At 37.3% G+C, this 14,799-nt stretch overlaps 1 protein-coding gene across 7 annotated transcripts in view; it reads right to left on the reverse strand.

The window, feature by feature from the left end:
• Positions 1-14,799, reverse strand: part of GFM2 (GTP dependent ribosome recycling factor mitochondrial 2) — a 59,556-nt gene that overhangs the window by 41,482 nt on the left and 3,275 nt on the right. For 3 of the 7 annotated variants that reach the window (XM_035014648.1, XM_035014649.1, XM_035014650.1), the window contains exons 2-5: positions 11,245-11,331; positions 9,650-9,734; positions 7,214-7,271; positions 6,696-6,793 (exon numbers count right to left, since the gene is read on the reverse strand). In XM_035014648.1, coding sequence (XP_034870539.1) covers positions 6,696-6,793; positions 7,214-7,271; positions 9,650-9,734; positions 11,245-11,307 — 304 coding nt within the window. In that variant the 5' untranslated portion in view covers positions 11,308-11,331. Of the gene's footprint in view, positions 1-6,558; positions 6,647-6,695; positions 6,794-7,213; positions 7,272-9,649; positions 9,735-11,244; positions 11,332-14,799 lie in introns of those variants that run through there. The other 4 variants (XM_035014651.1, XM_035014652.1, XM_035014653.1 and 1 more) reach the window with 4 other exon arrangements.

Consider the following 14,799-nt stretch of genomic DNA (forward strand, 5'->3'; position numbering starts at 1 on the left):
GGCTATCATTTGGAAGAAGTAGAGATAAAGAGTTTCTCAGCCTAACAAAAACTAAGGGAGTTCAAGACCACTAAACCAGCCCTCCAAGAAATAAATAAGAGGACTCTGAGTGAAAAGCAAAGACCATAAGTATAAAAGGTAAAAAATACAAAATCATTAAAAATAAGTATTTCTGTAAAAATCAGTGAAAAGATTCATAAAATAAAAGGATGTAAAGTATGACACCTTATATCAAAGACGTGGCAGGGAGAGGGGAGAGGAGTAAAGAATGGGCTTAAACTTAAGCAATCATCAACTTAATATAGACTACTATATGCAGAAGATGTTATATACAAACCTAATGGTAACGAAAAAAAAAAAAAAAAACAGTATTAGATATGCAAAGAATAAAGAGGAAGGAACCCAAGTATATCACTAAAGAAAGCCAACAAACCATGAAAGAAAAGAAGGATCAGAAAAAAAAGCTACAAAAACAACCACAAAACAAGTAACAAAATGGCAATAAACACTTACCTACCAATAATTACTTTGAATGTAAATGGACTAAGCACTCCAATAAAAAAACAGGGTGACAGTGAATAAAAAACAAGACCCGTCTATATGCTGCCTACAAGAGACTCATTTCAGACCAAAAGACACCTGCAGATTGAAAGTGACAGGATGGAGAAATATTTATCATGCAAATGCATGTCAAAAGATAGCTGGAGTAGCAATACTTATCAGACAAAACAGACTTTAAAACAAAGTCTATAACAAAAAACAAAGAAGAACACTATATAATAATAAAGAGTACACTCTAGCAAGAGAATATAACAACTGTAAATATTTATGCACCCCAAATGGGAGCACCCAAATACATAAAACACTTAATAACAAAATTAAAGGAATTAATTTGATAATAATACAGTAATAATAGGGGATTGTAACACCCTACTTGCATCAGTAGACAGATCATCTAAACAGAAAATAAACAAGGAAACAATGGCTTTGAATGACACACTGGACCAGATGGATTTAACAGATACATTCAGAAACATTCCATCCTAAAATAGAATACATGCTTTTCAAATGCACACAGAACATTGTCCAGAGAAGGCCACAAAAAGAGGTCTCAACAAATTATAAAAATCGAAGTCATACAATGAATCTTTCCTGACCACACTATGAACTAGAAATCAACTACAAGAAAAAATCTGAAAAGACCACAGATACATGAAGGATAAATAACATGCTACTAAACAATGAATGGGTCAACCAAGAAATCAAAGAAATCAAAAATTACATGGAAACAAATGAACATGAAAACACAACAACCCAAAAACTTTGGGATGCATCAAAAGTGGTTCTAAGGGCGCCTGGGTGGCTCAGTCGTTAAGCTTCTGCCTTCGGCTCAGGTCATGATCCCAGGGTCCTGGGATCGAGTCCAACATCGGGTTCCCTCCTCGGCGGGAAGCCTGCTCTCCCTCTCCCACTCCCGGGGCTTGTGTTCCTGCTCTCGCTATCTCTGTCTCTGTCAAATAAATAAATAAAATCTTTAAAAGAAAAAAAAAAGTGGTTCTAAGCGGAAAGTTTTAGCAATACCTTAAGAAGCAAGAAAAATCTCAAATAAACAACCTAATCTGACATCTAAAGGAGCTAGAAAAAGAAGAACAAATAAACCCCAAACCCAGCAAAAGGAAGGAAATAATACAGATTAGAGCAAAAATAAATGATATGTAAACTAAAAAAGCAATAGGACAGGGCAATGAAACCAGGAGCTGGTTCTCTGAAAAGTTCAACAAAATTGATAAACCCCTAGGAAGACTAATAAAAAAGAGGACCCAAATAAAGTCACTAATGAAAGAGGAGAAATAGCAACCAATACTACAAAAATAAAACATTACAGAATATTATGAAAACCTATATGCCAACAAACTGGACAACTTAGAAGAAATGGATGGATTCCTAGAAACATATAACCTCCCAAAACCAAAGCAGGAAGAAATAGAAAATTTGAACAGACCAATTACCCACAATGACACTGAATCAATCATCAAAAAACAAAAGTCTAGGACTAGACAGCTTCACAGGTAAACGCCACCAAACATTGAAAAAGTTAATACTGACTCTTCTCAAACTGTTCCAAAAAATACAAGAGGAAGAAAAACTTCCAATTTATTCTATGAAGCCAGTACCACTTGATACCAAAACCAGTAAAGACACTACCAAAAAAGAGAACTACAGGCCATGATCTCTCATGAATATAGATGCAAATTCCTCAATAAAATACCAGCAAACCGAATCCAACAATATATTAAAAAAAATCATACACCATGATCAAGTCGGATTTATTCCTGGGATGCAAGGGTGATTCAATGTCCACAAAACAATCAAAATGATACATCACATCAATAAGATAAACAGTAAAAACTATATGATCATTTCAACAGATGCAGAAAAAGCATCTGACAAAGTACAACATCCATTCATGATAAAAACCCTCAACAAAGTAGGTCTAGAGGGAACATACCTCACATAATAAAGGCCTTATATGAAAACACTAATGAAATTCAAGACGACACAAAGAAATGGAAAGACATTCCATGCTTAAGAACAAATACTGTTAAAATGTCCAAACTGCCTAAAGCAATTTATATATTTAATGCAATTCCTATCAAAATATCAACAGCATTTTTCACAGAACTAGAATAATCCTAAAATTTGTACAGAACCACAAAGACCCTAAATAGCCAAAGCAATCTTGAAAAAGAAAAACAAAACTGAAGGTATCACACAATTCCAGATTTTTTTCTTTTTTAATGATTGTATTTATTTGACAGAGAGAGTGAGTGAGAGAGAGAGAGAGAGAGAGAGAGCGCACAAGCAGGGGGGAGGGGCAGTGGGAGGGGGAGAGGGAGAAGCCGACTTCCCACTGAGCAGGGAACCTGCTGCGGGGCTTGATTCCAGCACTCCAGGATCAAGACTTGAGCCAAAGGAAGATGCTTAACCGACTGAGCCCCCCCCCCCCCCCGATTTCAAGTTATATTACAAAGCTGCAGTAAAAAAAAAAAAGAAAGTATGGTACTTGGCATAAAAATAGACACACGGATCAATGGAACAGAACACAAAACCCAGAAATAAACCCACAATATGGTCAATTAGTATTCGACAAAGGAGAAATGAATATCCAATGGGGGAAAGTCTCTTCAATGAATGGTGTTGGGAAAACTAGACAACCACATGCAAAGAAGGAAACTGAACCACTTTCTATCACCATACACAAAAATAATCTCAAACGGAATAAAGACCCACATGTGAGACTTGAAACCATAAAAATCCTAGAAGAGAATACAGGAGGTAATTTCTCTAACACCAGTTTTAGCAGTATCCTTCCAGATATGTCTCCTGAGGAAAGGGAAATAAAAGCAATAATAAACTATTGGGACTACACTGAAATAAAAAGTCTCTGTACAGCAATGGAAACAACAAAACTAAAAGACAACCTACTGAATGGGAGAAGATACTTGCAAATGATATATCCGATAAAGGGTTAGTATCCAAAGTATATATAAGAACTGATACAACTCAACACCCAAAAAACAAATAATCCAATTAAAAGATGGGCAGAAGACGTAACAGTCATTTCTCCAAAGACGACTTACAGATGGCCAACAGACACATAAAAAGATGCTCAAAATCACTCTTCATCAGGGAAATGCAAATCCCAACCACAATGAGCTATCGCCTCACATCTGTCAGAATGGTTGAACTCACAAACGTAAGAAACAAGTGTTGGCAAAGATGTGGGAAAAAAAGGAACACTCTTACAATGTTGGTGGAAATGCAAACTGGTGCAGCCACTGTGGAAAACAGAAGGGAGGTTCCTTAAAAAGTTAAAAACAGAACTACCTTAACAACCCAGTAATCACACTACTGGGTATTTACCCCCAAAATACAAAAACACTAACTGAAAGGGATACATGCACCCCTATGTTTATTGCAGCATTATTTACAACAGCCAAGATATGGAAGCAGCCCAAGTGTCCATGATAGATGAATGGATAAAGATGTGGTGTACACACATACACACTGGAATATTATTCAGCCATAAAAAAAAATAATCTTGACATTTCCAACAACACGGATAAAGCTCAAGTGTAGGGGACCTGGGTGGCTCAGTCAGTTAAGCATCCGACTCTTGATCTAAGCTTAGGTCTTGATCTCAGGGTCATGAGTTCAAGCCCCATATTGGGCTCCATGCTGGGCATGGAGTCTACTTAAAAAAAAGGGGGGGGCAAAAAAAACCCCAGACTCTTAAGTATAAAGTATATAACTGATGGTTAAGAGAGGGGAGGTGGGTGGAGGGTTGGGGAAATAGGGAATTAGTATACAGAGTACATTTATCATGATGAAAAAACTAAAGAAAAGAAAAACAAAAACAAAAAGATATCTGCACCCACAAATTCACTGTAGCATTAACAATAGCCAAGATATGAAGCAATCTGAGAGTCCATCTATAAATGAATGGATAAAGAAGATGTAATACATACACACACACACAAATGAATACTACTCAGCCACAAAGAATAATGAGATCTTGCCACCTGAACAACACAGATGGAAGTAGAGGGTAGCCAGCTAAGTGAAATGTAAAACAAAAAGCAGAAGCAAACCCATAAATACAATGAGAACTAATGGTTGCCAGAGGAAAGGAAGATGGGGGGGATGGACATATGAGTAAAGGGGAGAGGGAGACTTCTAGTTATGGAATGAATAAGTGACAGTGATAAAAGGTACAGCATACAGAATACAACTGATGGCACTGTAATTGCGTTGTATGATGTCAGGTGGTGAGCACAGTATAATGCATAGAGTTGTCACAGAGACAGAGCTGTTGTAGAGACAAACCTTGAGGGCAGAGGGAAACAATGTGGAGTTATTATTAATGGGTTTAGTTTGGGTTAAGCAGTATAAAAAAGTTCTAAAGATTGGTTGCCAACAGCATAAATATACATAACACTACTTAAATGTGCACTTAGAAACGGTTAATATGGTAAATGTAATGTTATGTGTTTTTTAGCACAATTAAAAAAAGGTAACTTGAACGTTGCTTGTGCTACCTCATCTAGACCCTTGCTTCAGGGATACAAACTAGGGATGTGAGGGAAGAATTAAGATCATATTTGTGTCACAAAAGAGGAAGCATAATAATGTTCCATGTTTTGCTGTTATAGCTCCATTTACATAGCAGTAATTCTATGAAAAACGTGTTCATCCATTTTGGAAACTATCATCATGAATATTCTAATCCTGGGTGTTCTTTTCCTCTATAAAAACTGTTAAGTCTCAACCAATTTCAAGGGTCTAGAGAAATGGTTGTCAATATAATGCATTTCAAAATTTCTGTGGAGCTTTTGAAAAGATACTCATTTCCACTTCTGGTAATAGGGACCTCATGGGGCGCCTGGGTGGCTCAGTCATTAAGCGTCTGCCTTCGGCTCAGGTCATGATCCCAGGGTCCTAGGGATCGGCGGGAAGCCAGCTTTTCCCTCTCCCACTCCCCCTGCTTATGTTCCCTCTCTCGCTGTGTCTCTCTCTGTCAAATAAATCAATAAAATCTTTAAAAAAAAAAAAAAATAGGGACCTCATGACCTTGAAATCTCAAATTTCAAAACAATTTTACCAGAGATAAAGGCACTTCATAATGATTAAAAAAAAAAAAAAAAGCGGATTCATCAGAGAAACACAACAATCATAAATGTGTATGAGATAAATATAGACTCTCAAAATACATGATACAAAAATACAGACACCCAGGCCACACTACATACTTGCTGAATCTTAATTTCCAGAGTAGTGCTAGGGCACTGTCATTTAAAAACCAAATAATACAAACAAAAAAAACTACATGGGGATTCAAATGTGCACAACTGGTCAAGAACCACAGTTTTTGACATATTATAATTAAAAAATCAATACTTAGGTAAATACTACTACTACTGCGGGTTGGATTAACAAAATCCTTTCTTCTGCATGAGAATCTGACCTTTGGTTAACTTTCTGGTTCTTTTCTTCTAGAAGCCAGAGAACACAGTATGTCAACTATGTTGCTAGGCAACATACTATATAGAAAAAATAATTTGTGATTGGTAAGCTATATCTGAACTGGGAAGAGCTTTATGTGAACTGTAAATACCTGAAGGAGATACAGAGTTTTAGGCTTCCCTGAGTGGGGTATGGCATATCCTTTATGGTAAACCAGGAAGATAGCCCACGGAGTTATAACAAGAGGTAGGTATTCATTCCTAAGGGACATGAGGATTGTAAGCCAGGGTGGCTCCTGTGAATCTTGTTAAAGTAAACTATCACTTTTGGGTAGCCAAAGATAGCTCCCAGAAGCTATGCGGACTGTTTTAAGAAGTGCAGAAACAAACACCTATTGCTGGTATGCTGGGAAGCTATGGTTCCTGTCCTAATTGCCTTCTGAGTAGACCAGGGTGAACTGCTGCCCAAGATAGTTCTGTGAATCTGAATGTTTAGTTGAACCTAAGAAGACTCTTTAGTGGGTATTGCAACTACCTTATCTTTGTGTTGTGGTTTAGACATCAGTGCTTCCATGCCATACTCAAGATCTCTAGGTTGACTTCTTAATCAAAATATTTTCCAATGATACTTTTTGCTAATGGGGGTTGGGAAAAGGAGGAATCCATTCTAACCTCCTAGTGATCTTGTGTATCCAGAATAGTACAATATTCTTTCTGTGGTAGTAGTTTTGCCTGCATCAATATGAGCCATAATTCCAATATTACGGATTCTGTTTAAAAAGTAGAAAAAAAAAAAGCATGTATTACAAGATGGACATTAATAAAAATGTAAAACCAAAATATGTACACTTTGCAAATTTCAAATCTGGTTAGTATTTCAGTAATTTTTATGTTATAAAAACTAGAAAAACAGAAAACATTTCCCTACCACATTATTCTGACAAAATAGCTAACAAAAGGGCGAACTACAATCTTATGAATCTTTTACTTATTTCTATGTACTGTTGCTACATTAAAAACATTTAGTACTGAATTCAGGAAAAAAATAGCTTTTAAGATACATACCAACATCTATTTAAAATGAGCTAGGGCAGAAAGCTAAATTAACAATGCTAAATTGAGTCCATGACAGAAACTCTTAACTTTTTACAGCAGCATATGGAAAAGAGTGCATCAGTGATAGTACTTACTTAGCTATGGGAGGACTGATGATGGAATGAAGAGATTTGATATCATTTCCAACTAAACCTAATGGAAAGAGGGTTACAATTTAAAAGTTTAAGAAATCTTCCTTTAATTTGCAAATCAAAAAAGTTAAAGTAATTTTAAACAAATACCATAATTCCAATTAAAGTAAAAATCCGAGCTAAATATAAGCTCATTTACCTAAAAATTACTTTCCTGCAATCTGTAAAGAAAAGGCAATAGATGATGTAAGATCAAGTTTTCTGGTTGGTTTTTTTCTTCTGGTTTTTGGGGGTTTTTTTTTTTTTACAGATTTTATTTATTTATTTGACAGAGAGAGACACAGGGAGTGGGAACACTGTGGGGGTTTTTTTTGGGTTTTTTTTTTTACAGATTTTATTTATTTATTTGACAGAGAGACACAGGGAGAGAGGGAACACAAGCAGGGGGAGTGGGAGAGGAAGAAGCAGGCTTCCCGCTGACCAGGGAGCCCGATGCGGGGCTCGATCTCGACCTGAGCCAAAGGCAGACGCTTAATGACTGAGCCACCCAAGTGCCCCTCTGTTTTTGTTTTTTAAAGATTTTATTTATTTATTTGACAGAGAGAGCACAAATAGGCAGAGCAGCAGGCAGAGACAGAGGGAGAAGCAGGCTTCCCACTGAGCAGAGAGCCCAATGCAGAACTCGATCTCAGGACCCGGGATCATGACCTGAGCTGAAGGCAGACGCTCAAGCAACTGAGCCACCCAGGCACCCCTAAGATAAAGTTCTGAAACATCAATTTCTAGATCATATCCTTAGAAAAATATAAATTTACCCCCGTCTTTGCCACTTTCTATAATTTTGTAAGACATAATAAACAGAATTGTAGAATTAGAATGTTCATAACAATAATTTCACGGCCACAGCATTTAAATCAAAGAAAAATAAAATGCACAGTCCTGTAAACCTGCATTGTCAAAGCTTAAAGAGTGAACAGTGATCCTCATATCAGAAAATAACAAATTTTCGTACAATATGAAATCTGTCTTCCCTCAGTAATCCCAAACACAAAGTACCTTTAAAGATGGCCTAGGAGGTATCACTGAACAGGAGCTATAATAATCTAATACTTCTAGGGCGCCTTGGTGGCTCAGTTGGTTAAGCGACTGCTTTCGGCTCAGGTCATGATCCTGGAGTCCCAGGATCGAGTCCCACATCAGGCTCCCTGCTCAGCAGGGGGTCTGCTTCTCCCTCTGCCCTCTTCCCTCTCATGCTCTCTGTCTCTCATTCTCTCTCTCTCAAATAAATAAATAAAATCTTTAAAAAAAATAATAATAATAATCTAATACTTCTAAAAGGCCAAGTAGTATTTCTGGAATACAAAAAGCCCATAATAATTTACTCTGTGCTTACGATGTATTTTATTAATAATATTAAAGCAAAAATGCAGTTACATTTATAATTTTAATCTATACCTTCCTACTATTTAAATCAGTTTTGCAAAATTTCTCTAATAAATTAAGAACAGTTCTACTGTATTTTGAAAACCTGATGGCAGTTTTAAGACTTACAGATGATCTATATGGCTACAGATAAATTTGCATGACAAAATATAGAAATATAGATATAAATCAATAATGCAGGGCATTAAATTCACATGCCATTACAAGTCACACAACCTATCAGTATTTTTACTCCACGATTCTCACATGACGAAGATGGTAGTGAGAATGGCCACATAATGAAACCAGTTTCAAAGAGTCTCCCATATGCTTGCTTACTTCAAACAAAGGAAGAACATTCAGAATTCCTCAGTTCTTCAAGCACCAAGCTTTTTTTTTTTAAGATTTTATTTATTTGACAGAGAGAGCACAAGCAGGGGGAGCAGTGGGCAGAGGGAGAGGGAGAAGTAGACTCCCCACTGAGCAGGGAGCCTGAAGCAGGGCTCGATCCCAGGACCCCAGGATCATGACCTGAGCTGAAGGCAGATGCTTAACTGACTGGGCCAGCCAGGTGCCCTAAGCATCAAGCTTTTAATAGCCATTTTACCTAACGCAAACTATCCCAGATAAATATTTAACCAACTACTCTTAAGAGCCTTCAAAATGAATTATTTGGGCAAACCTCTATTGACAGGAAATATTTTTGTATAAAAACTAGAAACGGACTAGAAAAACAGTATTTTACAGCAAGAGCAACTCTACAAGTAGACAACCGTCTAAACTTCTGAGCCAGCTACTCAAGCCAGCAACCGTTCTCTTTGTTTAGCTCATTTGGACAGCCAGCAGATGAGGAATACAGGCCTACTAGTACTGCCTCCTGGCATCTATCAGAATACTTCCAACCCCTAATCATCTCAAGGAAAGGGTCAAAATGGAGACCCTTAATAAAGGAATGTCTGCCAATGAGAGAAAGCAAACAAGCAGTTTAAGTACAATGAGAAGAATCAAAATTTGTACCTGGTAGAGAGCTGTAGTTTCTTCCAAGAGGCACATATGGCTTTAATCTTTTTAAACTTGATTTTATTTTAGAGCAACACATATTCTAGTGAGGAGAAAAAGAAACATATTAATTTTATTTATTTTAGCATGACTTATTAGAATACTTTGAACTATGCTTTGTCAGAGAAAATACTTTCAATCTCCTCAAAATAGTTCCCATTTATTAACTCCAGTTCCTTTAAAAAGTGACAACCCAAAATTATACTATAGGAAAAAACAAAAATAAAACTAATACTGACATGCTATTCTGAGCTGTTCTTAGAAGACCGTTCTCTAAGATCTGCTGCATTACCAACAGAGGGAACACAAATTCTCTGGACCTACTTCAGACAAGAGAATCAGAAACTCTGGGGAGAGGCAGACAATCTGTGGGGTTTTTTTTAAACTGAAGTATAATTAACATAGTGTTATATTAGTTTCAAGTACTGAACAAGCTGTGGTTCAACAAGCCCTCTAGGTGATTTTTTTTTTTTTTTTTTTTTTTAAGATTTATGTATTTGAGAGAGAGAGCTGCGTGGAGGGGGAGAGAGTCCTGAGCAGATTGCCCTGAGTGCAGAGCCTGATGTAGGGCTCAATCTCACAACTCTTGAGATCACGACCTGAGCAGAAGCCAAGAGACCGATGCTCAACCAACTGTGCCACTCAGGTGCCCCAACCTCCAGGTGATTCTGATAGCTACAGTTTGAAAATCAGGACCTGAAGTTTCCGGAGAGCCAGAAAAGTTAAGTGAGGTCTCCTACCCTGGCTACTCCTTGATTCTCCTCTACAGGTGCTAAGAGATGGTAGGGGTCACTGAACTCAGAATTTATAAACGTGGCTACGCTGCCTATGCATTAGAATCACCTGGAAAACTTTAAAAACATCTGAGGGGTAGGAAGTTGGGAGAACTAGGACTGGCATTCTTAAAAATTCCTGAGGTATCTTCTCCCAGTGTTTCCACACAGAGGTTGAATATTCCCCATCCCGATTTATCCCCAGACTACTAGATACACATTTAATGACTGCCAATACATTTAGAATCGTTACACTTAGTGTATGTAATAATTCTGGGCTGCCACAATCTGCCTTTTATGATATCTTGGGATGCATGCCTGTGTCTTCTATATTCCCTGTGCATTAGTTACCAAGTTTTTGGAAATAAAACACTATTATCCTAAGAAAATATTTCAAGAGTAGAGACTCAAAACTATTTAAACTACCAGGGCATAATGACCAGGGCAAGACAGTAGCTACCTGTCACAGGTGTGCAGTCTAAAAGCATCAGCAATGAAAACACCAAAGAAAACCTGTGTAACTCCTTGGGGTGCTAATGACCTCAAAATGGAATATACAAATGGACAGTCTTTAAAACACTGCACAGGGAATTTTAAAGTAGCAAAATGAATTTCAGACTAGTGATAAGGCCTGCTGCTTAATTACAGTTTCTTCCACACTCCCTATTAAGAAAAACTGATGAAGATAAAGATATACTAGTTTAAGAGTATACTAGGCCTTTTGGGAAGTAAAGTAACTGAAGTTGCTGAAGTACATTTAATTTTACAAGAAAAGCTTACATTAATGTGCAGGATGCGTATTTTATTATGATTTACTCCAAACTTCCTCAAGTTCGAAAACATGTTGACCCTCTAAACTGTTATTCTCTGAAAAAGAAATATACAAAATTTTAAAACTAAGTTTATGTAGTATATATCAGTAAGACATATGTAAAGTAAGGCATATGTAATACGTATGGTAAAAATGTATTACATTTTAAAAGCAGGTACAGTATTTTTAGCTATTAAAAACTCAATGGATCATTCAGAAAATGAAAATTCTGACAAAATATAAGAAATATGGTTCTTAAAGCTAAAATGTTCTTTATTTTTTCAACATGCTTTAATTCTTCAAGATATGAACATACTATGGAAAAAAACAGATTACAAAAACATATCACAGCAATTACAATGTATTTATGTCATTATACAGAATTTAGTACAGAAAGGTAAGCATCTACATGTTAACTTGGTAATTTCTCATCGGTAGTGTAACTTATTGGTTTATCTGTGGGTATATATATATATATCTACCTATTTATGGTAGAAAAATACACAAAAGCAGGTCCTCTTCTGTGATTATAAAAACTAAGTATCTTTGGTTTAAAAACATTTACTGAATATGAACTATGTTTCAAGTACACTATCAAAGCTATGAGACATTCACGGAAGCATCTGAGACTGGGTAGGGAGCAGAGAGCAGGTAGACACTGTGCCTTGTTATATAAGAAGTCATGTCAAAACTCATTACTTTGGGGCACCTGGCTGGCTCAGTAGATGGAGTGTGCAACTCTTGATCTCAGAGTTGTGAGTCTGAGCTCCACACTGGGTGTGGAGATTACTTAAAAAATAAACAAAATCTTTTTTAAAAACTCATTATTTTTCCTCCTAAATCTGTTCCTTTCTGTGTTTTAAAACAGCCACCTTCACTAACCCTCATTTATTTCTTAATTTTTTTAGAGAGAGAGCACGGGGACGGGGAGAGGGTGCGGAGGCAAAATCTTATGCAGGCTCCACGCTCAGTGAGGAGCCTGAGGGCTCGATCTCACAACCCTGAGATCATGACCTGAGCCGAAATCAAGAGCAGACTGATTTACCGACTGAGCCAACCAGGCACGCCTCACTAACCCTCATTTAGGAAGTAACCAAATCCTTGTGATTTTACTTCCTAAATTTATCTTGAATCCATTCCCTCTTCTTCACTTCCACTGCCAAAGTTCAGGGTGTTTGCAATATCATGCGTGTTAGATCCACTCTAAAATAGACAAACGAGGGCGCCTGGGTGGCTCAGTCGTTAGGCGTCTGCCTTCGGCTCAGGTCATGATCCCAGAGTCCTGGGATGGAGTCCCGCATCGGGCTCCCGGCTCGGCAGGAAGCCTGCTTCTCCCTCTCCCACTCCCCCTGCTTGTGTTCCTGCTCTCGCTATCTCTCTCTCTGTCAAATAAATAAATAAAAATCTTTAAAATAGGGGCGCCTAGGTGTCTCAGTCAGTTAAGCGGCTGCCTTCGGCTCAGGTCATGACCTTGGAGTCCGGGGATCAAGTCCCGCATCGGAGACTCCCTGCTCGGCAGGGAGTCTGCTTCTCCCTCTGACCCTCCCCTCTCTCATGCTCTCTGTCTCATTCTCTCTCTCAAATAAATAAATAAAATCTTAAAAAAAAAAAGTCTTTAAAATAAATTTTAAAAAATAATAAAATAGACAATTTTAACATAACAAAATATAAAAAAACTAATAGGGTTTGATTCCACATTGCAATTAAGAAACTACCACTTAAAGCCTAGTAGAGCATCTAAGGTCATCCACAATTTTTTTTTTTTTTTTAAGATTTTATTTATTTATCTGACAAAGAGAGAGAGCGCACAAGTAGAGCGGCAGGCAGAGGGAGAGGGAGAAGCAGGCTCTCTGCTGAGCAAGAAGCCCAATGTGGGAACTCGATCCCTGGACGCTGGGATCATGACCCGAGCCGAAGGCAGCCGCTCAACCGACTGAGCCACCCAGGCGCCCAGTCATCCACAATTTTCTGTAAAGACTATTAAAACACTCAATACCGGGCGCCTGGGTGGCTCAGTTGGTTAAGCGACTGCCTTCGGCTCAGGTCATGATCCTGGAGTCCCTGGATCGAGTCCCGCATCGGGCTTCCTGCTCGGCAGGCAGTCTGCTCCCTCTGACCCTCCCCTCTCTCATGTGCTCTCTCTCATTCTCTCTCAAATAAATAAATAAAATCTTTAAAAAAAAATAAAAATAAAAATAAAAATAAATAAAAAAAATAAAATACTCAATACCTTTCCCAACCACCTATATGACCTATGTGTATGAGGCTGGATTTTCTTCAGATGGTTCAACCAAAAATAAAAATCCTACATACACAGTAACAAATACAGAAAGTGATAGGAGATGCCAGCGTTTTCACTTATGCCCAGCATTAGAGACTTGCAAAACTGTAAGGAAAGGTAGAATATTCCTCAAACTAAATTATTTTTATTTTGTAAAATAAAAGGCATTTCTCATAAAACTCTATTACATACATTAAGATTTAGTGGATTTACTAAGTTTAAGTGAATTATTAAAATATTTTAATTTCTAATAGTTGAATGTGAATTACAACCTACATAAACAAAACTCTTTGGAGTTCTAAATCATTTTTAAGAGTGTGAACGGTTGCTATAGACTAAATTTTGAAAACTTATTCCAACACCGTATTTCCCCAAGTGAATGCCCATGATTATTTTAGATTATAGATAGAAAAAAAAAATGGTTTACTAAATATTAGAAAAATTAGCCAACAGAATCCATCTTGTATATACTAATGCTTAAGAAGTTAAACTTTTTTACTTAAAATGTGAATTTGAGGAAAATTAAGTAAATAACAACACAGGTGACATTGAGATATGACCAGTCTTAAAAAGTAGTACTCAAATCACTCAAGTGGGAGATACTGCTTTAATCCACTATTTACACATATCCTTCAAACAAAGAACTTCCTCTCATCACTTATCTACTCAAAAACATTTAAAGGTTCTTAATACAACAGAATCTGTCCCCAACTACCTTCACGGCCTTGTAGTCTCCTATTCCCTACTCTATACCAGGGAGCTCTAGCCAAAATTCCCCAGAAACATCATACTCTGGCACCTTCACACTTGTGTGTGTAATGTTGCCACTGCCTGAAAGCAATCCTAGAATCCTCAAGACTCCATTCTTGGTCAATTTCCATTCGATCCTCATGCCCCAATTTGAAAGCTTTTCCTAATTTCCTAGAAAATTTTAATACTGTCTTCCGTATGTTTCCATAACACTTGGAACTTGTATTTACTCATGACAAATACGGTATTCAAATATTCAAACAAATACAAACTCTCTCCATTACTGTGAGTTCTCCAAAAAGGAGGGATCTTCTACCAGCACTGCCCAGCACAATGCTTCATTTTTTTTTACCTATTAAGTCGATTAGGATCCTCCAGTGATGAAGGATTTTCTTCTTTCCCATGGATCAATGATTTTCAACAAAAATGGTTACCTACTACAGGTGCTATCAAGTGAGTTATTCTCTAAGGCCCAAACCTCCTTAAGGCCTTG

The sequence above is a fragment of the Mirounga leonina genome, unplaced genomic scaffold (assembly GCF_011800145.1).
Source record: "Mirounga leonina isolate KUSES-001 unplaced genomic scaffold, KU_Mleo_1.0 Mir_168, whole genome shotgun sequence".
Classification (NCBI taxonomy): Eukaryota; Metazoa; Chordata; class Mammalia; order Carnivora; family Phocidae; genus Mirounga; species Mirounga leonina.